Below are 24211 nucleotides of genomic sequence, written 5' to 3'. Positions count from 1 at the left end.
GCCCACCTGAACACACCTGGATGTCACCTGGTGCACCTGAGGGGCACCTGGTGGTCACCTGGCCCACCTGGGGGGCATAGGGATGTCACCTGGCACACCTGAGCGCATCTGAGCACACCTGGGGGGCTCCCTGTAACATCTAGGGGGTCACCTGGAGGGTCACCTGGGGGGCACTTGGTGACCTGGCCCACCTGAGCACACCTGGATTTCACCTGGCATATCTAGGGATGTCACCTGGCCCACCTGAGCACACCTGGATGTCACCTGGCACATCTAGGGATGTCACCTGGCCCACCTGAGCACACCTGGATGTCACCTGGCACATCTAGGGATGTCACCTGGCCCACCTGAACACACCTGGATGTCACCTGGCACATCTAGGGATGTCACCTGGCCCACCTGAGCACACCTGGATGTCACCTGGCACATCTAGGGATGTCACCTGGCCCACCTGAACACACCTGGATGTCACCTGGCACATCTAGGGATGTCACCTGGCCCACCTGAGCACACCTGGATGTCCCAGCAAGAACCCAAAATCCCTCCCAAGCCCCTCCCCCGCAAGAAAGAGGGAGGGGAGAAAAAGGCGGGAAATGGGAATTCTGAGGGGAAATGGCGGGAAACGCGAGGGGAGAAGGCTCCCAGTTGGCTCCCAGTGTTCCCAGTTCATTCCCAGTTGGCTCCCAGTAAGACTATCTGTTGGCTCCCAGTGTTCCCAGCTGGTTCCCAGTTGGTTCCCAGTGCTCCCAGTTGGCTCCTGGTTCTCCCAGTTAGCTCCCAGTTAGCTCCCAGTTGGCTCCCAGTGTTCCCAGTTAGCTCCCAGTTGGCTCCTGGTTCTCCCAGTTAGCTCCCAGTTGGCTCCCAGTTGGCTCCCAGTTGGCTCCCAGTGTTCCCAGTTGGCTCCTGGTTCTCCCAGTTAGCTCCCAGTTGGCTCCCAGTAAGGCTCTGGGCTGTCCCCAGATCCACCCATGACGTCACACCCTCCCCAGCCAATCAGAAGACGCAATGGGGGCGGAGCCAGACCAGCTCTGAGCTCTGATTTGTCTTTATTGCAAGGGGAGGGGTCAGAGGTCACTCGGGGTCAGAGGTCACTCGGGGTCAGAGGTCACTCGGGGGTCAGAGGTCACTTGGGGGGTCAGAGGTCACTCAGGGGTCAGAGGTCACTCGGGGTCACAGGCCGGGTCAGAGGTCACTCGGGGTCACAGGCCGGGTCAGAGGTCACTCGGGGGTCAGAGGTCACTCGGGGTCACAGGCCGGGTCAGAGGTCACTCGGGGTCAGAGGTCACTCGGGGTCACAGGCCGGGTCAGAGGTCACTCGGGGTCAGAGGTCACTCGGGGTCACAGGCCGGGTCAGAGGTCACTCGGGGTCAGAGGTCACTCGGGGTCACAGGCCGGGTCAGAGGTCACTCGGGGTCACAGGCCGGGTCAGAGGTCACTCCGTCGGCCCCCATGACCTGTCGGATCCAGGCCAGCTCGGGCTGGACGCGGGCGTAGACCCCCGGGCGGCCGGGCTGACCACAGGGGTGCCCCCCCCAGGACACCACGGCCTGGAGCCGGCCCTGGCACAGCAGGGGACCCCCGGAGTCCCCCTGGGGACAGAGGGGACAGTGAGGGGACACTGGGGACACTGGGGACACTGGGGACAGAGGGGACAGGGAGGGGACACTGGGGACAGAGGGGACAGAGGGGACAGAGGGGACAGGGAGGGGACACTGGGGACACTGGGGACAGAGGGGACAGAGGGGACACTGGGGACACTGGGGACACTGGGGACACTGGGGACAGTGAGGGGACACTGGGGACACTGGGGACAGAGGGGACAGGGAGGGGACACTGGGGACACTGGGGACACTGGGGACAGGGAGGGGACAGTGAGGGGACACTGGGGACACTGGGGACAGGGAGGGGACAGAGGGGACAGAGGGGACAGAGGGGACAGTGAGGGGACACTGGGGACACTGGGGACAGAGGGGACAGTGAGGGGACAGTGAGGGGACACTGGGGACATTGGGGACAATGGGGACACTGGGGACACTGGGGACACTGGGGACAGGGAGGGGACAGAGGAGACAGGGAGGGGACATTGGGGACATTGGGGACAGAGGGGTCACTGAGGGGCCGGGGGGTTCAGTGGGGACATTGAGGGGACCCCCAGAGTCACCCTGGGGACATTGGGGACACTGGGGGTTGGGGACAGGGTGGTGGCACCTGGGACAGGTGAGGGGCCATAGGCGACACAGGTGACACACAGGTGACACAGGTGACACAGGTGACACACAGGTGATACACGGGTGACAGATACAGGTGACACAGGTGACACAGGTGATACACGGGTGACAGATACAGGTGACACAGGTGACACACAGGTGACACACAGATGACACAGGTGACACACAGGTGGCACACAGGTGGCACACAGGTGACACACAGATGACACAGGTGACACACAGGTGGCACACAGATGACACAGGTGACACACAGGTGACACACAGGTGACACACAGGTGACACAGGTGACACACAGGTGACACAGGTGATACACGGGTGACAGATACAGGTGACACACAGGTGACACACAGGTGACACACAGATGACACAGGTGACACACAGGTGACACAGGTGACACACAGGTGACACAAGTGACACACAGGTGACACACAGGTGACACAGGTGACACACAGATGACACAGGTGACACACAGGTGACACAGGTGACACACAGGTGACACAAGTGACACACAGGTGACACACAGGTGACACAGGTGACACACAGGTGACACAAGTGATACACAGGTGACAGATACAGGTGACACACAGGTGACACACGGGTGACACAGGTGACACACAGATGACACAGGTGACACACAGGTGACACACGGGTGACACACCTGGCAGGAGTCCTTGCCGCCCTCGCTCACACCTGCACACAGCATGTCCGGGGTCACCTGCTCCCCGTAGGCCTCGCGGCAGGTGCTGTCCCCGAGCACGGTGACATTGAGGCACTGAGGGACATCCGGGTACGACTCTGGGGACAGGGACACACCTGGCACACCTGGGGACAGCTGGGACACACCTGGGGACAGCTGGGACACACCTGGGGACACACCTGGGGACAGCTGGGACACACCTGGGGACACCTGGGACACACCTGGGGACAGCTGGGGACACACCTGGGGACAGCTGGGACACACCTGGGGACACCTGGGACACACCTGGGGACAGCTGGGGACACACCTGGGGACAGCTGGGACACACCGGGGACACCTGGGGACACACCTGGGGACAGCTGGGACACACCGGGGACACCTGGGGACACCTGGGGACACACCTGGGGACACACCTGGGGACAGCTGGGACACACCTGGGGACACACCTGGGGACACCTGGGACACACCTGGGGACACACCTGGGGACACACCTGGCACACCTGGGGACACCTGGGACACACCTAGGGACAGCTGGGACACACCTGGGGACACACCTGGGGACACACCTGGGGACACCTGGGACAGGGATACACCTGGGGCCCTCCCAATCCCCTGCCAATTCATACCAGTCCCTCCCAGTGCCCTCCCAGTATGAACCAGCATAAACTGGTGTAAACCGGTCCCTCCCTGTCCCTTCCCAGTCCCTCCCAGTCCAAACCAATCCCCTCCCAGTATAACCCAGTACAAACCAGTGCTTCCCAGACCCTCTCAATCCCTTCCCAGTCCCCTCTGGATCCACCTCAGCCCCTCCCAGTCCTTCCCAGTATGACCCAGTCCCTCCCAGACCCTCCCAGTATAACCCAGTCCCCTCACAATCCCCTCCCAGTATAACCCAGTCCCTCCCAGTGTCTTCCCAGTACAAACCAGTGGCTCCCAATCCCCTCCCAGACCCTCCCAGTATAACCCAGTCCCTCCCAATCCCCTCCCAGTCCCTCCCAGTATAACCCAGTCCCTCCCAGTCCCTCCCAATCCCCTCCCAGTCCCTCCCAGTATAACCCAGTCCCTCCCAGTCCCTCCCAATCCCCTCCCAGTCCCTCCCAGTATAACCCAGTCCCTCCCAGTGTCTTCCCAGTACAAACCAGTGGCTCCCAATCCCCTCCCAGACCCTCCCAGTATAACCCAGTCCCTCCCAATCCCCTCCCAGTCCCTCCCAGTATAACCCAGTCCCTCCCAGTCCCTCCCAATCCCCTCCCAGTCCCTCCCAGTATAACCCAGTCCCTCCCAGTCCTCTCCCAATCCCCTCCCAGTATAACCCAGTCCCACCCAATCCCCTCCCAGTCCCTCCCAGTATAACCCAGTCCCTCCCAGTCCCTCCCAATCCCCTCCCAGTCCCTCCCAGTATAACCCAGTCCCTCCCAGTCCGTACCCTCGGGGCTGCTGGTGCTCCCCCAGCCCATCACGGTGCAGGTGGAGCCGGGGCTGGGCGGGGCCTCGGGGAGGGGGAGGGGCCTCACCTGCGGCCCGCAGGTAAAGGGCGGCTCCACCCTGAGCAGCATCAGGTCGTGGGAGCGGCCGGGATCGCGGGAATTCCCAAAAGAATTCCCGGAAGGAAAAGGGAGGGAGGAGAAGTTCCCGGAATTCCCGGGACCCGCCCCCGAATCCCGGGAATTTTCCTCCTCCCGCCCGAAGTCCGGGTGCACCACGAGCTCCACGGCGGCTGCGAACTGCTCGTGGCCGCTCACCTGAGCCAGGCTGTGCTCACCTGCGCGCACCTGCAGGTGGCTGGGGGGGTGGGACGGGCGTTCCCAGTTCCAACCGGTTCGAACCAGTTCAAACCGGTAACCTCCAGTCCCTCCCAGTGTCTTCCCAGTACAAACCAGTCCCTCCCAATCCCCTCCCAGTATAACCCAGTTCCCTCCCAGTCCCTCCCAATCCCTCCCAGTCCTTCCCAGTCCCTCCCAGTCCCCTCCCAGTCCCTTCCAGTATAACCCAGTCCCTCCCAGTCCATCCCAGTCCCTCCCAATCCCCTCCCAGTCCCTCCCAGTCCATCCCAGTCCCTCCCAGTCCCTCCCAGTCCTTCCCAGTCCCTCCCAGTCTATCCCAGTCCCTCCCAGTCTCTCCCAATCTCCTCCCAGTCCTCTCCCAGTCCATCTCAGTCCCTCCCAATCCCTCCCAGTCCTTCCCAATCCCTCCCAGTCCCTCCCAGTCCCTCCCAGTCCCCTCCCAGTCCTTTCCCAGTCCCTCCCAATCTCCTCCCAGTCCCTCCCAGTCCCTTCCAGTCTATCCCAGTCCCTCCCAGTCTCTCCCAATCTCCTCCCAGTCCTCTCCCAGTCCATCCCAGTCCCTCCCAGTCCCCTCCCAGTCCCTCCCAGTCCATCTCAGTCCCTCCCAATCCCTCCCAGTCCTTCCCAATCCCTCCCAGTCCCTCCCAGTCCATCCCAGTCCCTCCCAGTCCCTCCCAGTCCCCTCCCAGTCCTTTCCCAGTCCCTCCCAATCCCCTCCCAGTCCCTCCCAGTCCATCCCAGTCCCTCCCAATCTCCTCCCAGTCCCTCCCAGTCCCTTCCAGTCTATCCCAGTCCCTCCCAGTCTCTCCCAATCTCCTCCCAGTCCTCTCCCAGTCCATCCCAGTCCATCCCATTCCCTCCCAGTCCCCTCCCAGTCCCCTCCCAGTCCCTTCCAGTTTATCCCAGTCCCTCCCAGTCCCTCCCAGTACGGACCTGGCCCAGCAGTGGGCGGCGCTCAGCACCCACTGGGGGCTCAGCAGCGCCCCCCCGCACACGAACTGGTCAAACTGGAAGAGCCGAACCAGCCCCGCGTGCTCCCCCCGGGGGCACTCGGATCCCCCCAAAATCCGGGCGGGATGGGGCACGGCTGGGGGAGGGGAGGGTCAGCATTCCCAAAATTCCCAACATTCCCAACATTCACCCCCAAATTCCCGAAATTTACCCCCTCCCCCCCCCCCCCCAAAAAAAAAAAAAAAAAAAAATTAAAAAAAAAAAAATTTTCTGGCGTTTCTCAAAAAAATCCCCGCTCGGAAATCGTTCAAAACGACGGAAAACGCCCCCCCAAAAAAATAAAAACTCCCCAAAAAAATCGTCCCCAAATCGTCGTTAGATCCCCCAAAATTCCCGAAATTCCCGAAATTCCTGAAATCGCCCAAAAATCCCGAAATTTCCCCCCAAAAAAATCCCGGAATTCCTCAAAAAATCCCACTCGGAAAATTGTTCAGAATGATGGAAAACGCCCCCAAAAAATTCCCAAAAATTCGTCCCCAAATCGCCGTAAAATCCCCCAAAATTCCTGAAATTCCTGAAATTCCTGAAATTCCCAAAAATCCCGAAATCTCCCCCCAAAAAATCCCGGAATTCTTCAAAAAATCCCACTCGGAAAATTGTTCAGAATGACGGAAAACGCCCCCAAAAAATTCCCAAAAATTCGACCCCGTAAAATCCCCCAAAATTCCTGAAATTCCCGAAATTCCTGAAATCGCCCAAAAATCCCGAAATTTCCCCCCAAAAAAATCCCGGAATTCCTCAAAAAATCCCACTCGGAAAATTGTTCAGAATGATGGAAAACGCCCCCAAAAAATTCCCAAAAATTCGACCCCAATTCGCCGTAAAATCCCCCAAAATTCCCGAAATTCCTGAAATTTCCAAAAATCCCGAAATCTCCCCCCAACAAATCCAGGAATTCCTCAAAAAATCCCACTCGGAAAATTGTTCAGAATGACAGAAAACGCCCCCAAAAAATTCCCAAAAATTCGACCCCAAATTGCCGTAAAATCCCCCAAAATTCCCAAAATTCCTGAAATCGCCCAAAAATCCCGAAATTTCCCCCCAAAAAAATCCCAGAATTCCTCAAAAAATCCCACTCGGAAAATTGTTCAGAATGACGGAAAACGCCCCCCAAAAAATGTCCCAAAAAATCGCCCCAAAATCGCCATAAAATCCCCAAAAATTTCCCCCAAATTCCCGAATTTCCCAAAAAATTCCCAAAATTTTCCCCAAAAATTCCTGAAACAGCCAAAAAATCCGAGGTGGAATTGGTTAAAATGGTGAAATTTTCCCCAAAATTTCCCCAAATTTTTTCCCAAATCCCCCCCAAATTTCCCCGAATTTTTCCCCAAATTTCCCCAAAATTTCTCCAAAATTTCTCCAAAATTTCTCCAAAATTTCCCCAAATTTCCCCAAAATTTCCCCAAAATTCCAACTTTTTTCCCCAAATTTTCCCTAAATTTCCCCAAATTCCCCCAAATTTCCCCAAATTTTCCCTAAATTTCATCAAATTCCCCCAAATTTTCTCCAGATTTTCCCCAAATTTCCCCCAAATCTCCCTCAAATTTCCCCAAATTTTACCCCAATTTTTTTCCAACAAATTCCCCCCAAACGTCCCCAAATTTCCCAAATTTCCCCAAAATCCCCCAAATCCCCCCAAATTCCCAAATATTTTCCCCAAATCCCCCCAGATTTTCTCCAGATCTTCCCCAAATTTCCCCAAATTTCCCAAATCCTTCCGATTTTCCCCAAATCCCCCCAAATTTTCCCAAAGTTCCCCCAAATTTTCCCAAAGTTCCCCCAAATTTTCCCCAAATCTCACAATTTTCCCTAAAATTCCCCAAATCCCCCCAATTTTTCCCCAATTTTCCCCAGTTTCTCTAAAATCCCCCCAAATCCCCCCAAATTTCCCCAAATTTCCCCAAATTTCCCCAAATTTCCCCAAATTTCCCCAAATCCCCCCAAATTTAACTCTAAATTTCCAATTTTTTCCCCAAATCCCCCCAAAATTCCCCAAATCCCCCCAAATTTCCCCCAAATACCCCCAAAATTTCCCAGATTTCCTCAAATCCCTCCAATTTTTTCCACAAATTTCCAAATTTTTCCCTAAATTCCCAAAAAATCCCCCAAATTTTCCCCAAATTTCCCCAAAATCCCCCAAATTTTCCCCAAATTCCCCCCAGTTTTTCACAATTTTCCTGAAATTTCCCCAAATCCCCCCAAATTTTACCCCAAATTTCCAATTTTTTCCCAAAATCCCCCCAAAATCCCCCCAAATTTTCCCCCAAATTTCCCCGAATTTACCCCAAATTTCCCCAAATCCTCCCAAATTTTACCCCAAATTTTCCCCAACTTTCCCCAAATTCCCGCCAAATTTTACCCCAAGTTTTCTCCAGATTCTCCCCAAAATTTCCCCAAATTTCCCCCAAATCCCCCCAAATCCCCCCAAATTTCCCCCAAATCCCCCCAAATGTTCCCCAAATTTCCCCAAATCCCCCGAATTTTTACCCCAAACTTTCTCCAGATTCTCCCCAAATTTTCCCAAAATCCCCCCAAATTTCCCCCAAAATCCCCCAAATTTCCATTTTTTTCCCCAAATCCCCCAAATTTTCCCCCAAATTTCCAATTTTTTCCCTAAATTCCCCCAAAATCCCCCCAAATTTTCCCCCAAATTTCCCCGAATTTACCCCAAATTTCCCCAAATCCTCCCAAATTTTACCCCAAATTTTCCCCAACTTTCCCCAAATTCCCGCCAAATTTTACCCCAAGTTTTCTCCAGATTCTCCCCAAAATTTCCCCGAAATCCCCCAAAATGCCCCAAAATCCCCCCAAATTTTCCCCAATTTTCCCCAAATTTCCCCAGTTTCTCTAAAATTCCCCCAGATTCCCCCAAATTCCCCCAAATTTCCTCAAATCCCCCCAAATTTGCCCCCAAATTTCCCCAAATCCCCCCAAATTTAACTCTAAATTTCCAATTTTTTCCCCAAATCCCCCCAAAATCCCCCAAATCCCCCCAAATTTCCCCCAAATACCCCCAAAATTTCCCAGATTTCCTCAAATCCCTCCAATTTTTTCCACAAATTTCCAAATTTTTCCCTAAATTCCCAAAAAATCCCCCAAATTTTCCCCAAAATCCCCCAAATTTTCCCCAAATTCCCCCCAGTTTTTCACAATTTTCCTGAAATTTCCCCAAATCCCCCCAAATTTTCCCCCAAATTTCCAATTTTTTCCCAAAATCCCCCCAAAATCCCCCCAAATTTTCCCCCAAATTTCCCCAAATTTACCCCAAATTTCCCCAAATCCTCCCAAATTTTCCCCCAAATTTTCCCCAACTTTCCCCAAATTCCCGCCAAATTTTACCCCAAGTTTTCTCCAGATTGTCCCCAAAATTTCCCCGAAATCCCCCAAAATGCCCCAAAATCCCCCCAAATTTTCCCCAATTTTCCCCAAATTTCCCCAGTTTCTCTAAAATTCCCCCAGATTCCCCCAAATTCCCCCAAATTTCCTCAAATCCCCCCAAATTTGCCCCCAAATTTCCCCAAATTTTCCCCAAATTTCCCCAAATCCCCCCAAATTTTCCCCCAAATTTCCAATTTTTTCCCCAAATCCCCCCAAATTTTCCCCCAAATTCCCCCGAATTTACCCCAAATTTACCCAAATCCTCCCAAATTTTACCCCAAAATTTCCCCAACTTTCCCCAAATTTCCCCAAATCCCCCCAATTTTTACCCCAAACTTTCTCCAGATTCTCCCCAAATTTTCCCCAAATCCCCCCAAATTTTCCCCAAAATCCCCCAAATCCCCCCAAATTTTCCCCCAAATTTCCAATTTTTTCCCTAAATTCCCCTGAAATCCCCCAAAATCCTCCCAAATTTTCCCCAATTTTCCCCAAATTTCCCCAAATTTCCCCAGTTCCTCTAAAATTCCCCCAAATTTCCCCAAATCCCCCCAAATGTTCCCCAAATCTCCCCCCAAATTTCCAATTTTTTCCTTAAATTTTCCCCAAAATCCCCCATAATTTTCCCCAAATGTTCCCCAAATTTCCCCAAATCCCCCCAGTTTTTACCCCAAACTTTCTCCAGATTCTCCCCAAATTTTCCCCCAAAATCCCCCCAAATTTTCCCCCAAAATCCCCCCAAATTTTCCCCCAAATTTCCAATTTTTTCCCTAAAACCCCCCCAAAATCCCCCAAATTTCCCCCAAATCCCCCCAAATGTTCCCCAAATTTCCCCAAATCCCCCCCAATTTTTACCCCAAACTTTCTCCAGGTTCTCCCCAAATTTTCCCCCAAAATCCCCCCAAATTTTCCCCCAAATTTCCAATTTTTTTCCCTAAATCCCCCCCAGAATTTCCCCCAAATTTCCCCAAATTTTCCCCCAAAATCCCCCCAAATTCCCCCAAACCCCCCCAAATTTTGGGCTCCCTCACCGGGGGGCAGCAGAGCCAGGACCAGGGCGAGGCCCAGGTGCTCCATGGTGGGGGAGGGGCGAGCTCGGGGCTATTTTTGGGGGGCTCCGCCGGGCCCCGGTAATTAAAGGGGGCCTCGTTAATGATTAATTAATTTAATCGGCCCCGCCCCCACCTCACGCGGGAGGCGCCGGCCCAGGTGGGACCTTCCCACCCCTCCCCCACCCCGGGAAAATGGGATTTTGGGGGGATTTTGGGAGAATTTGGGGGATTTGGGGGGATTTCGGGGGAGTTTGGGGGATTTTGGGGGGATTTTGGGGGGATTTGGGGGATTTTGGGGGGGTTTGGGGGAATTTGGCGGGATTATGGGGGGATTTTTGGGGGGATTTTGGGGGATTTTGGGAGAATTTGGGGGGATTTTGGCGGGATTATGGGGGGATTTTTGGGGGGATTTTGGGGGATTTTGGGGGGATTTTAGGGGATTTTGGGGGATTTTTGGCGGGATTTTGGGGGGATTTTGGGGGGATTTTGGGGGATTTTTGGGGGGATTTTGGGGGGATTTGGGGGGGATTTTGGGGGGATTTTCGGGAAAATTTGGGGAAAATTTGGGTGGATTTGGGGGGGATTTTGGGGGATTTTGGGAGAATTTGGGGGGATTTTGGGGGGATTTTGGGGGGATTTTGGGGGATTTGGGGGGATTTCGGGGGAGTTTGGGGGATTTTGGGGGGATTTTAGGGGGATTTTGGGGGGATTTTGGGGGATTTTGGGGGATTTTGGGGGAATTTTGGGGGATTTTGGGGGATTTTGGGGGGATTTTGGGGGATTTTGGGAGAATTTGGGAGAATTTGTGGGGATTTGGGGGATTTGGGGGATTTTGGGGGGATTTTAGGGGGATTTTGGGGGATTTTGGGGGGATTTTAGGGGGATTTTGGGGGATTTTGGGGGGATTTTGGGGGGATTTTGGCGGGATTATGGGGGGATTTTGGGGGGATTTTGGGGGATTTTGGGGGGATTTTGGGGGGATTTTGGGGGATTTTTGGGGGGATTTTGAGGGGATTTTGGGGGATTTTAGGGGGAATTTGGGGGATTTTGGGGGATTTTGGGGGGATTTTGGCGGGATTTTGGGGGATTTTTGGGGGATTTTGGGGGATTTTGGGGGGATTATGGGGGGATTTTGGGATAATTTGGGGGGATTTTGTGGGATTTTTGGGGATTTTGGGGGATTTTGGGGGGATTTTGGGGGATTTTGGGGGATTTTGGGGGATTTTTGGGGGATTTTAGGGGGGATTTTGGGGGGATTTTTTGGGGGGATTTTTTGGGGGGATTTGGGGGATTTTGGGGGGATTTGGGGGATTTTGGGGGGATTTTGGGAGAATTTGGGGGAATTTTGGGGGATTTAAGGAAAAATTTGGGGGGAATTGAGGGGGTGCGGGGGGGAATTTGGGGAAAATCTGGGGAAAATTTTGGGGGGGGGTTGGGAAATTTGGGGGGAAATTTGGGGGGTATTTGGGAGAAATTTGATGAGATTTTTTTGGGGGGAATTGGGGGGGGTTTATGGGATTTTTGGAGGGGATTTTGGGTTTTTTTGGGCGGTTTTGGTGGGATTTTGGGGGGATTTGGGGAGATTTGGGGGGATTTTAGGGATTTTTGGGAGATGTTTGGGAGTTTTGGGGATTTTTGGGGGGATTTTGGGGGGATTTTCGGGAAAATTTGGGGAAAATTTGGGTGGATTTTGGGGGGTTTGGGGGATTTTGGGAGGATTTTTTTGGGATTTTTGGAGGGGATTTCGGGGGATTTTAGGGAATTTGGGGGGGATTTTGGGGGATTTTGGGGGGGGATTTGGGGGATTTTTGGGGGGGATTTGGGGGATTTTTGGGGGCTTTTAGAGAATTTTTGGGGGGTTTGGAGGATTTTGGGGGATTTTCGGGTGGGGTTGGGGAGGTCTGGCTGGAATTTGGGGTGATTTTGAGGAGTTTTCGGGGGATTTTGGGGAGATTTTGGGCGATTTGGGGGGAATTTAGACTGAAATCACCTCAAAATCTCCTCTGACGTTCCAAAATATCCCCTCAAGATTCCCCCAAATCCCCCTAAAATCACCCCAAATTCCCCCAAGAATTCCACCCAAATCTCCAGAAATCTCGACAAAACCCCCCAAAATTCCACCTGAATCTCCCAAAAATCCCACGAATTCCCCCCAAAATCCCATCAAAATCTTCCCAAATCCCCCAAAATCTCTCCAATCCCCCCAAATTCCTCCAAAATCCCATAAAACCCCCTCCTAATTCCCTCTAAATCCCCACAAAAATCCTCCAGAACCACCCCTGAAATCACCCCAAAAATCCCCCTCAGGTCTCTCCAAATCCCTCAAAATCGCCCCAAAATTCCCCTTAAATCTCCTTGAAATCCCCCCAAAATCCCTCTAAACCCCCCCCTCCCCCCCAATTTAACCCCGACAAAATCCACCCCCTCCCCCCCCCCAAAAAAAAATCTCCCTGAAATCCCTCCCCAAAAAACCTCCCCCGGGGGCCGGATTAACCCACAACGATCCCAAATTTCCACCGAACATCTTTAATGTCCCCTCCGTGGCCGGCGCGGTCCCCGCTGGTGGCCGTGGCCACCTCTCAGGTGTCCTCCATGGTGTCCCGGATCCACCGCGCGTACCGGCACACCTTGGTGTAGACGCCGGGGCGCCGGGGCTGCCCGCAGCGCTCCATGCCCCACGAGACGATGCCCTGCAAGGCCCCCCGGCACACCAGGGGCCCGCCCGAGTCGCCCTGAGGGGACAGCGCGGCACCCACGTCACCCCCGCGGTGGCCTCCGGGGCTGGGTGACGTCTTGGGGGTGGGGGGGAGGGGGGGGGGGGTTCGACGGAGCCATCGTTGGGTTGGCGGAACTCTTGGTGGAGGTCTTTGGGTTGGGTGAGCCCTTGGTCTTTCTCATTGGGTTGGGTCAACGCTTGGTTGACCTCGTTGGGTTGGGTGACCCTTGGGTGGCCCTTCTTGGGTTGGGTGACCCTTTTTGGGTCAATGGATCCTGCTTGGGTTGGAAAACCCTTGGTTGACCCCGTTGGGTTGGGTCAATCAAGACCTCGTTGGGTTGGGTCAGTCAAGGCCTCATTGGGTTGGTCAAACTCTTGGTGGTTCTCATTGGGTTGGGTCAACGCTTGGTTGACCTCGTTGGGTTGGGTGACCCTTGGGTGGCCCTTCTTGGGTTGGGTGACCCTTTTTGGGTCAATGGATCCTGCTCGGGTTGGAAAACCCTTGGTTGACCTCGTTGGGTTGGGTCAATCAAGACCTCCTTGGGTTGGTCAAACTCTTGGTGGATCTCATTGGGTTGGGTCAACGCTTGGTTGACCTCGTTGGGTTGGGTGACCCTTGGGTGGCCCTTCTTGGGTTGGGTGACCCTTTTTGGGTCAATGGATCCTGCTTGGGTTGGAAAACCCTTGGTTGACCTCGTTGGGTTGGGTCAATCAAGACCTCGTTGGGTTGGGTCAGTCAAGGCCTCATTGGGTTGGTCAAACTCTTGGTGGTTCTCATTGGGTTGGGTCAACGCTTGGTTGACCTCGTTGGGTTGGGTGACCTCGTTGGGTGGCCCTTCTTGGGTTGGGTGACCCTTTTTGGGTCAATGGATCCTGCTTGGGTTGGAAAACCCTTGGTTGACCCCGTTGGGTTGGGTCAATCAAGACCTCGTTGGGTTGGGTCAGTCAAGGCCTCATTGGGTTGGTCAAACTCTTGGTGGTTCTCATTGGGTTGGGTCAACGCTTGGTTGACCTCGTTGGGTTGGGTGACCTCGTTGGGTGGCCCTTCTTGGGTTGGGTGACCCTTTTTGGGTCAATGGATCCTGCTTGGGTTGGAAAACCCTTGGTTGACCCCGTTGGGTTGGGTCAATCAAGACCTCGTTGGGTTGGGTCAATCAAGGCCTCATTGGGTTGGTCAAACTCTTGGTGGATCTCATTGGGTTGGGTCAACGCTTGGTTGACCTCGTTGGGTTGGGTGACCCTTGGGTGGCCCTTCTTGGGTTGGGTGACCCTTTTTGGGTCAATGGATCCTGCTTGGGTTGGAAAACCCTTGGTTGACCTCGTTGGGTTGGGTCAATCAAGACCTCGTTGGGTTGGGTCAGTCAAGACCTCATTGGGTTGGTCAAACTCTTGGTGGATCTCATTGGGTTGGGTCAACGCTTGGTTGACCTCGTTGGGTTGGGTGACCTCGTTGGGTGGCCCTTCTTGGGTTGGGTGACCCTTTTTGGGTCAATGGATCCTGCTTGGGTTGGAAAACCCTTGGTTGACCCCGTTGGGTTGGGTCAATCAAGACCTCGTTGGGTTGGGTCAATCAAGGCCTCATTGGGTTGGTCAAACTCTTGGTGGATCTCATTGGGTTGGGTCAACGCTTGGTTGACCTCGTTGGGTTGGGTGACCCTTGGGTGGCCCTTCTTGGGTTGGGTGACCCTTTTTGGGTCAATGGATCCTGCTTGGGTTGGAAAACCCTTGGTTGACCCCGTTGGGTTGGGTCAATCAAGACCTCATTGGGTTGGTCAAACTCTTGGTGGTTCTCATTGGGTTGGGTCAACGCTTGGTTGACCTCGTTGGGTTGGGTGACCCTTTTTGGGTCAATGGATCCTCCTTGGGTAAGAAAACTCTTGGTGGATCTCGTTGGGTTGGGTCAACGCTTGGTTGACCTCATTGGATTGGGTCACCCAAGACCTCTTTTTGTTGGGTGACCCTTTTGGGGTCAACTGATCCCTTGCTGGGTTGGAAAACTCTTGGTTGACCTCACTGGGTTGGGTCAATCAACACCTCATTGGGTTGGTCAAACTCTTGGTGAATCTCATTGGGTTGGGTCAACCTTTGGTTGACCTCGTTGGGTTGGGTCACCCAAGACATCATTGGGTTGTGTTGGGTTGGGTTGGGTTGGGTTGAGTTGAGTTAGGTTGAGTTGGGTTGGGTTGGGTTGGATTGGGTTGGATTGAGTTGGGTTGGGTTGAGTTGGGTTGGGTTGGGTTGGGTTGAGTTGGGTTGGGTTGGGTTGAGTTGAGTTGGGTTGGGTTGAGTTGGGTTGAGTTGGGTTGGGTTGGGTTGGGTTGGATTGGGTTGGGTTGGGTTGGGTTGAGTTGGGTTGGGTTGAGTTGGGTTGAGTTGGGTTGGGTTGGGTTGGGTTGGGTTGAGTTGGGTTGGGTTGGGTTGGGTTGGGTTGGGTTGAGTTGAGTTGGGTTGGGTTGGGTTGAGTTGGGTTGAGTTGGGTTGGGTTGGGTTGGGTTGGGTTGGGTTGAGTTGGGTTGGGTTGGGTTGAGTTGGGTTGGATTGGGTTGAGTTGGGTTGGGTTGGGTTGAGTTGGGTTGAGTTGGGTTGGGTTGGGTTGAGTTGGGTTGGGTTGGGTTGGGTTGAGTTGGGTTGGGTTGGGTTGAGTTGGGTTGAGTTGGGTTGGGTTGGGTTGGGTTGGGTTGGGTTGGGTTGAGTTGGGTTGGGTTGGGTTGAGTTGGGTTGGATTGGGTTGAGTTGGGTTGGGTTGGGTTGGGTTGAGTTGGGTTGAGTTGGGTTGGGTTGGGTTGGGTTGAGTTGGGTTGGGTTGGGTTGGGTTGAGTTGGGTTGGGTTGAGTTGGGTTGGGTTGGGTTGGGTTGGGTTGAGTTGGGTTGGGTTGGGTTGAGTTGGGTTGAGTTGGGTTGGGTTGGGTTGAGTTGGGTTGGGTTGAGTTGGGTTGGGTTGGGTTGGGTTGGGTTGAGTTGAGTTGGGTTGGGTTGAGTTGGGTTGGGTTGGGTTGAGTTGGGTTGGGTTGAGTTGGTTTGGGTTGGGTTGAGTTGAGTTGGGTTGGGTTGAGTTGGGTTGAGTTGGGTTGAGTTGAGTTGGTTTGGGTTGGGTTGAGTTGAGTTGGGTTGGGTTGAGTTGGGTTAGGTTGGGTTGGGTTGAGTTGGGTTGGGTTGAGTTGAGTTGGGTTGGGTTGGGTTGAGTTGAGTTGGGTTGGGTTGGGCTGAGTTGGGTTGAGTTGGGTTGGGTTGGGTTGGGTTGGGTTGAGTTGGGTTGGGTTGGGTTGGGTTGAGTTGGGTTGGGTTGAGTTGGGTTGGGTTGGGTTGAGTTGAGTTGGGTTGGGTTGGGTTGGGTTGAGTTGAGTTGGGTTGGGTTGGGTTGGGTTGGGTTGGGTTGAGTTGAGTTGGGTTGAGTTGGGTTGGGTTGGGTTGAGTTGGGTTGAGTTGGGTTGGGTTGGGTTGGGTTGGGTTGAGTTGAGTTGGGTTGAGTTGGGTTGAGTTGGGTTGGGTTGGGTTGAGTTGAGTTGGGTTGGGTTGAGTTGAGTTGAGTTGGGTTGAGTTGGGTGACCCTTTTGGGGTCATCTGACCCCTCCTTGGGTTGGTCAAACTCTTGGTTGACCTCGTTGGGTTGGGTCAACCCTTGGGTGATCTTTTGGGGTCACCCAACCCAAGGAGGTTTTGGTTGACCCAACCCAACGATGGCCACCAAGGCTTTGACCAACCCGACCCAACCCGACCCAACGATGGCCACCAATGATCTCAACACGGCCTTGGTTGACCCCGGAAGGTTCCCTGACCCTGACCCTGTAACATCTAGTGTCCTCAGGTGTCCCCAGGTGTCCCCAGGTGTGCCCAGGTGAATCCCAGGGGTGTCCCCAGGTGTAACCCAGCTGTCCCCAGATACCCCCAGGTGTATCCCAGGTGTCCCCAGTTGTCCCCAGGTGTATCCCAGGTGTACCCAGGTGTGCCCAGGTGTATCCCAGGTGTACCCAGGTGTGCCCAGGTGAATCCCAGGGGTGTCCCCAGGTGTAACCCAGCTGTCCCCAGATACCCCCAGGTGTATCCCAGGTGTACCCAGGTGTGCCCAGGTGTACCTGGCAGGAGTCCGTTCCACCCTCCACGTTGCCGGCACAGATCATGTTGGCCGTGATGGAGCCGGGGTAGAAGCGGCGACACTCGGCCGAGGAGAACAAGGTGACGTTGACGCACTGCAGCACCTCGGGGTACGTCACTGCGGGGACAGGTGACCACCAGGTGACACAGGTAATCACCAAGTGACACAGGTGACCACCAGGTCAGACAGGTTAGCAGCAGGTGACACAGGTGTGCAGCAGGTGACACAGGTGGCCACCAGGTCAGACAGGTGAGCAGCAGGTGACACAGGTGAGCAGCAGGTGACACAGGTGACCACCAGGTCAAACAGGTGAGCACCAAGTGACACAGGTGAGCAGCAGGTGACACAGGTTACCAGCAGGTGACACAGGTGACCACCAGGTCAGACAGGTGAGCAGCAGGTGACACAGGTGTGCAGCAGGTGACACAGGTGACCACCAGGTCAGACAGGTGAGCAGCAGGTGACACAGATGTGCAGCAGGTGACACAGGTGACCACCAGGTCAAACAGGTGAGCAGCAGGTGACACAGGTGACCACCAGGTCAGACAGGTGAGCAGCAGGTGACACAGGTAATCACCAAGTGACACAGGTGAGCAGCTGGTCAGACAGGTGAGCAGCAGGTGACACAGGTTACCAGCAGGTGACACAGGTGAGCAGCAGGTCAGACAGGTAACCAGCAGGTGACACAGGTTACCAGCAGGTGACACAGGTGACCACCAGGTCAGACAGGTGAGCAGCAGGTGACACAGGTTACCAGCAGGTGACACAGGTGACCACCAGGTCAGACAGGTGAGCAGCAGGTGACACAGGTTACCAGCAGGTGACACAGGTGACCACCAGGTCAGACAGGTGAGCAGCAGGTGACACAGGTGTGCAGCAGGTGACACAGGTGACCACCAGGTCAGACAGGTGAGCAGCAGGTGACACAGATGTGCAGCAGGTGACACAGGTGGCCACCAGGTCAGACAGGTGAGCAGCAGGTGAGCCAGGTAACCACAAGTTGACCCAGATGACTGTGACATGACCCAGGTGATCAAGAAATGACACTGGTGGCCAGGAGAGGACCCAGGTGACCAGGAAAGGACCAAATTGACCAACAGGTGACACAGGTGACCAGCAGGTGACCAGCAGAAGTCCAAAGTGACCAGCAGGTGACACAGGTGACCAGCAGGTGAACCAGGTGACCAGCAGGTGACCCAGGTGGCCATGGGTAGGCCCAAATGACCAGGAGGTGCCCAGGAAGTGACCCAAGTGACCATGAGAGGTCCCAAGTGCCCATGAGGTGCCCATGAGGTGTCCCACGTGACCATGAAGTGTCCATGAAGTGTCCATGAGGTGACCATGAGGTGACCATGAGGTGCCCATGAGGTGTCCATGAAATGACCATGAGGTGACCATGAGGTGTCCATGAGGTGTCCATGAAATGACCATGAGGTGACCATGAGGTGTCCATGAGGTGCCCATGAGGTGACCATGAAGTGACCATGAGGTGTCCATGAGGTGCCCATGAGGTGTCCAGGAAATGACCATGAGGTGACCATGAGGTGTCCATGAGGTGTCCATGAAGTGCCCATGAGGTGCCCATGAGGTGTCCATGAGGTGACCATGAGGTGCCCATGAGGTGTCCATGAGGTGACCATGAGGTGTCCATGAGGTGTCCATGAGGTGCCCATGAGGTGTCCATGAGGTGCCCATGAGGTGACCATGAAGTGACCATGAGGTGTCCATGAGGTGCCCATGAGGTGTCCATGAGGTGCCCATGAGGTGCCCATGAGGTGCCCATGAGGTGTCCATGAGGTGACCATGAGGTGTCCATGAGGTGCCCATGAGGTGTCCATGAGGTGCCCATGAGGTGACCATGAAGTGACCATGAGGTGTCCATGAGGTGTCCATGAGGTGCCCATGAAGTGTCCATGAGGTGCCCATGAGGTGCCCATGAGGTGCCCATGAGGTGTCCATGAGGTGCCCATGAGGTGCCCATGAGGTGTCCCACGTGACCATGAGGTGACCACAAGCTGCCCCAGATGACCACCAGGTGCCCACACCGTGACCCTAAACCCCCTCCGGACGCCCCCCAGGTGCGCCGAGGCGACGTCCCCTCCCTTACCTTCAGGTGAGGTGGTGGCCCCCCAGCCCGAGGTGACGCAGGCGGTGCCGGGCTGGGGGAGGCACGAGGCCACCGGGATGGGCCGGACGCGCTCCGAGATGGCCGCGGGGGCCACCAGCTTGAGCAGCATGATGTCGTTGTCCTTGGTGGACGGGTCATAGCCCGGGTGGGCGACGCGGCGCGCAACCATACGGCGCTGCTCGCCGGCCTCGCGCGCGTACAGCCGGTGCTTGCCCAGGGCCACCGTGGTCACCCTGAGGGGACACGACAGGTGAGACAGGTGAGACAGGTGAGACAGGTGAGACAGGTGAGACAGGTGAGACAGGTGAGGGACACATGGAGAGGATAGGGACAGGGACAGGTGAGGGACAGGGACAGGTGAGGGACAGGTTGTGCTTGCCCAGGGCCACCGTGGTCACCCTGAGGGGACACAAAAGGTGAGACACAGACAGGTGAGACAGGTGAGACAGGTGAGACAGGTGAGACAGGTGAGACAGGTGAGACAGGTGAGGGACACATGGAGGGGACAAGGAACAGGGACAGGGACAGGTGAGGGACAGGTTGTGCTTGCCCAGGGCCACTGTGGTCACCCTGAGGGGACACGACAGGTGAGACAGGTGAAACAGGTGAGGGACACATGGAAGGGAGAGGGACAGGGACAGGTGAGTGACAGGGACAGGTGAGACACGTGAGGGACACATGAAGGGGACCAGGAACAGGGACAGGGACAGGTGAGGGACAGGTTGTGCTTGCCCAGGGCCACCGTGGTCACCCTGAGGGGACATGACAGGTGAGACGCGGACAGGTGAGACAGGTGAGACAGGTGAGGGACACATGGAGGGGACAAGGAACAGGGACAGGTGAGACACCGACAGGTGAGGGACAGGGACAGGGACAGGTGAAGGACAGGTGAGGGACAGGGACAGGTGGTGCTGGTCCAGGGCCATCGTGGTCACCCTGAGGGGAGACGACAGGTGAGACACGGACAGGTGAGAGAGGTGAGACAGGTGAGGGACACATGGAGGGGACAGGGGACAGGGACAGGTGACACACAGGTGAGGGACAGGGACAGGTGACACACAGGTGAGGGACAGGGACAGGTGAGGGACAGGTTGTGCTTGCCCAGGGCCACCGTGGTCACCCTGAGGGAACAAGGACAGGTGAGACAAGGACAGGTGAGAGAGGGAGAGGTGAGACAGGTGAGGGACACCTGACGGACATGAGGGACACAAGGAGGGGACAGGAACAAGGGTGGGACACCTGAGGGATGCATGGAGGGGACAGGGACAGGTGAAGAACACCTGAGGGACATGACAGACACCCTGAGGGGACTGGTGTGGGACAGGGGTACGGACAGGTGTGGGACCCGTGTGTCCTCCGAGATGTGCCCAGGTGTGTCCTTCCCCAGGTGTGTCCTTCCCCAGGTGTGTCCCCAAGTGTCCCCAGGTGTGTCCTTACCCAGGTGTGTCCCCAAGTGTCCCCAGGTGTGTCCTTCCCCAGGTGTGTTGTTACCCAGGTGTATCCCCAGGTGTGCCCAGGTATGTCCTTCCCCAGGTGTGTCTTTCCCCAGGTGTGTCCTTACCCAGGTGTGTCCTTCCCCAGGTGTATCCCCAGATGTGCCCAGGTGTGTCCTTCCCCAGGTATGTCCCCAGGTGTGCCCAGGTGTGTCCTTCCCCAGGTGTGTCCTTCTCCGGGTGTGTTGTTACCCAGGTGTATCCCCAGGTGTGCCCAGGTGTGTCCTTCCCCAGGTGTGTCCCCAAGTGTCCCCAGGTGTGTCCTTTCCCAGGTGTGCCCAGGTGTGTCCTTCCCCAGCTATGTCTTTCCCCAGGTGTGTCCCCAGGTGTGCCCAGGTGTGTCCTTCCCCAGGTGTGTCCTTCCCCAGGTGTGTCCGTCCCCAGGTGTGCCCAGGTGTGTCCTTCCCCAGGTGTGTCCTTCCCCAGGTGTGTCCCCAGGTGTGTCCTTTCCCAGGTGTCCCCAGGTGTGTCCTTCCCCAAGTGTGTCCCCAGGTGTGTCCTTTCCCAGGTGTGCCCAGGTGTGTCCTTCCCCAGCTATGTCTTTCCCCAGGTCTGTCCTTCCCCAGGTGTCCCCAAGTGTCCCCAGGTGTGCCCAGGTGTGTCCTTCCCCAGGTGTAGTGCAGTGCGCCACCCAGCGCGCTGATACCAGCACCCCCGTGAGCGTCCCCAGGTGTGTGCCCAGGTGCGTCCTTACCCAGGTGTGGTACAATGTGCCGCTGTCACCACCCAGCGCGGTGCCACCAGGACGCCCCCGCAGTAGAGTTTGTACATGTCCAGCACGGCCACCTGCCAGGGCTGCGAGTGCGGGACACAGGCGCGGCCACCGACCACCCGCGTGTCACCTGTCACACCTGGGGACAGCAACGAGAGACTCTGTCACCTGTCACCTGTCACCTGTCACCTGTCACCTGTCACACCTGGGGACAGCAACGAGACACTCTGTCACCTGTCACCTGTCACCTGTCACACCTGGGGACAGCAACGAGAGACTCTGTCACCGGTCACCTGTCACCTGTCACACCTGGGGACAGTAACGAGACACTCTGTCACCTGTCACCTGTCACCTGTCACCTGTCACCTGTCACACCTGGGGACAGCAACGAGACACTCTGTCACCTGTCACCTGTCACCTGTCACACCTGGGGACAGCAACGAGACACTCTGTCACCTGTCACCTGTCACCTGTCACCTGTCACCTGTCACCTGTCACACCTGGGGACAGCAATGAGAGACAGCTCTGTCACCTGTCACCTGTCACCTGTCACCTGTCACACCTGGGGACAGCAACGAGACACTCTGTCACCTGTCACCTGTCACCTGTCACCTGTCACACCTGGGGACAGCAACGAGACACTCTGTCACCTGTCACCTGTCACCTGTCACACCTGGGGACAGCAACGAGAGACAGATCTGTCACCTGTCACCTGTCACCTGTCACCTGTCACACCTGGGGACAGCAACGAGACACTCTGTCACCTGTCACCTGTCACCTGTCACACCTGGGGACAGCAACGAGAGACTCTGTCACCGGTCACCTGTCACCTGTCACACCTGGGGACAGCAACGAGACACTCTGTCACCTGTCACCTGTCACCTGTCACACCTGGGGACAGCAACGAGACACTCTGTCACCTGTCACCTGTCACCTGTCACACCTGGGGACAGCAACGAGACACTCTGTCACCTGTCACCTGTCACCTGTCACACCTGGGGACAGCAATGAGAGACAGCTCTGTCACCTGTCACCTGTCACCTGTCACCTGTCACCTGTCACACCTGGGGACAGCAACGAGACACTCTGTCACCTGTCACCTGTCACCTGTCACACCTGGGGACAGCAACGAGACACTCTGTCACCTGTCACCTGTCACCTGTCACACCTGGGGACAGCAATGAGAGACAGCTCTGTCACCTGTCACCTGTCACCTGTCACACCTGGGGACAGCAACGAGACACTCTGTCACCTGTCACCTGTCACCTGTCACACCTGGGGACAGCAACGAGACACTCTGTCACCTGTCACCTGTCACCTGTCACCTGTCACCTGTCACACCTGGGGACAGCAAGGAGAGACAGATCTGTCACCTGTCACCTGTCACCTGTCACACCTGGGGACAGCAACGAGACACTCTGTCACCTGTCACCTGTCACACCTGGGGACAGCAACGAGACACTCTGTCACCTGTCACCTGTCACCTGTCACCTGTCACCTGTCACACCTGGGGACAGGTGGGGACAGCAAGGAGAGACACTCTGTCACCTGTCACCTGTCATCTCCTGAGTTTCACCTGTCACCCCTCTCCAAGCACCTGCCTGTCACCTGTCACACCTGGGGACATCAGTGAGAGACAGGTGACATTGTCCTGTCATCTGTGTGCCACCTGTCACCTCCTGTCACTTCCTGTCCCCTCACCTGCCCCCCACCTGTCACCTGTCCCATTGTCACCTGTCTCCTCACCTGTCCCATTGTCACCTGTCCCTCACCTCTCACCTGTCCCATTTTCCTGTCCCCTCACCTGTCCCCTCACTTGTCCCATTGCCACCTGTCCCTCACCTGTCCCACTGTCACCTGTCCCTCACCTGTCCCATTGCCTCCAGTCCCCTCACCTGTCCCTCACCTGTCCCACTGTCACATGTCCTATTGTCACCTGTCCCTTCACCTGTCCCATTGTCACCTGTCCCCTCACCTGTCCCACTGTAACCTGTCCCTTCACCTGTCCCATTGCCCCCAGTCCCCCACCTGTCCCATTGTCACCTGTCCCCCACCTGTCCCATTGTCACCTGTCCCCTCACCTGTCCCTCACCTGTCCCATTGCCCCCTGTCCCCTCACCTGTCCCTCACCTGTCCCTCACCTGTCCCATTGTCCCCTGTCCCCTCACCTGTCCCATTGTCCCCTGTCCCCTCACCTGTCCCCTCACCTGTCCCCTCACCTGTCCCACTGTCACCTGTCCCTCACCTGTCCCACTGTCACCTGTCCCCTCACCTGTCCCTCACCTGTCCCATTGTCCCCTGTCCCCTCACCTGTCCCTCACCTGTCCCATTGCCCCCTGTCCCCTCACCTGTCCCTCACCTGTCCCATTGCCCCCTGTCCCCTCACCTGTCCCATTGCCCCCTGTCCCCTCACCTGTCCCTCACCTGTCACCAGCAGCAGCGCCATTGTCCCCACCAGGGGCACCGCGGGGGCCGCCAGGGGGCGCCACGTCATCGCCGCTGCAGGGGGCGGAGCCAAAAATTTGGGGTCAGATCGGGGAAATTTGGGACATTTGGGGGAAATTTGGGCAAATTCGGGGGAGGTTTGGGATTTTTGGGGTCGTTTTAAAAGAATTTGGGGTTTTTGGGGTGATTTTGGGTCATTTCGGCGGAATTTGGGATATTTTGGTTATTTTGGGTGATTTTGGGTCATTTCGATGGAATTTGGGGTATTTTGGTTATTTTGGGTCATTTTGGGTCATTTCGGCAGAATTTGGGATATTTTGGTTATTTTGGGTCATTTCGGCGGAATTTGGGATATTTTGGTTATTTTGGGTGATTTTGGGTCATTTCGGCGGAATTTGGGATATTTTGGTTATTTTGGGTGATTTTGGGTCATTTCGGCGGAATTTGGGATATTTTGGTTATTTTGGGTCATTTTGG

The 24211-nt window shown here is 55.6% G+C and overlaps 1 protein-coding gene across 1 annotated transcript; it reads right to left on the bottom strand.

The window, feature by feature from the left end:
* Positions 1–1403: 1403 nt before the first annotated feature.
* Positions 1404–23783, bottom strand: LOC134055867 (transmembrane protease serine 9-like). Its single transcript, XM_062512336.1, has 10 exons — positions 23714–23783; positions 21272–21428; positions 19451–19483; positions 19064–19317; positions 16937–17073; positions 12729–12879; positions 5643–5796; positions 4352–4707; positions 2887–3041; positions 1404–1589 (listed from the first exon to the last, which is right to left on the bottom strand). Exons 1-10 carry the CDS (start codon positions 23781–23783, stop codon positions 1404–1406), a joined length of 1653 nt encoding a protein of 550 aa, XP_062368320.1.
* Positions 23784–24211: the final 428 nt, after the last annotated feature.

This window comes from Cinclus cinclus, chromosome 36 (genome assembly GCF_963662255.1).
Source record: "Cinclus cinclus chromosome 36, bCinCin1.1, whole genome shotgun sequence".
NCBI lineage: Eukaryota > Metazoa > Chordata > Aves > Passeriformes > Cinclidae > Cinclus > Cinclus cinclus.
This window is presented reverse-complemented; position numbering and strand designations above follow the sequence as displayed.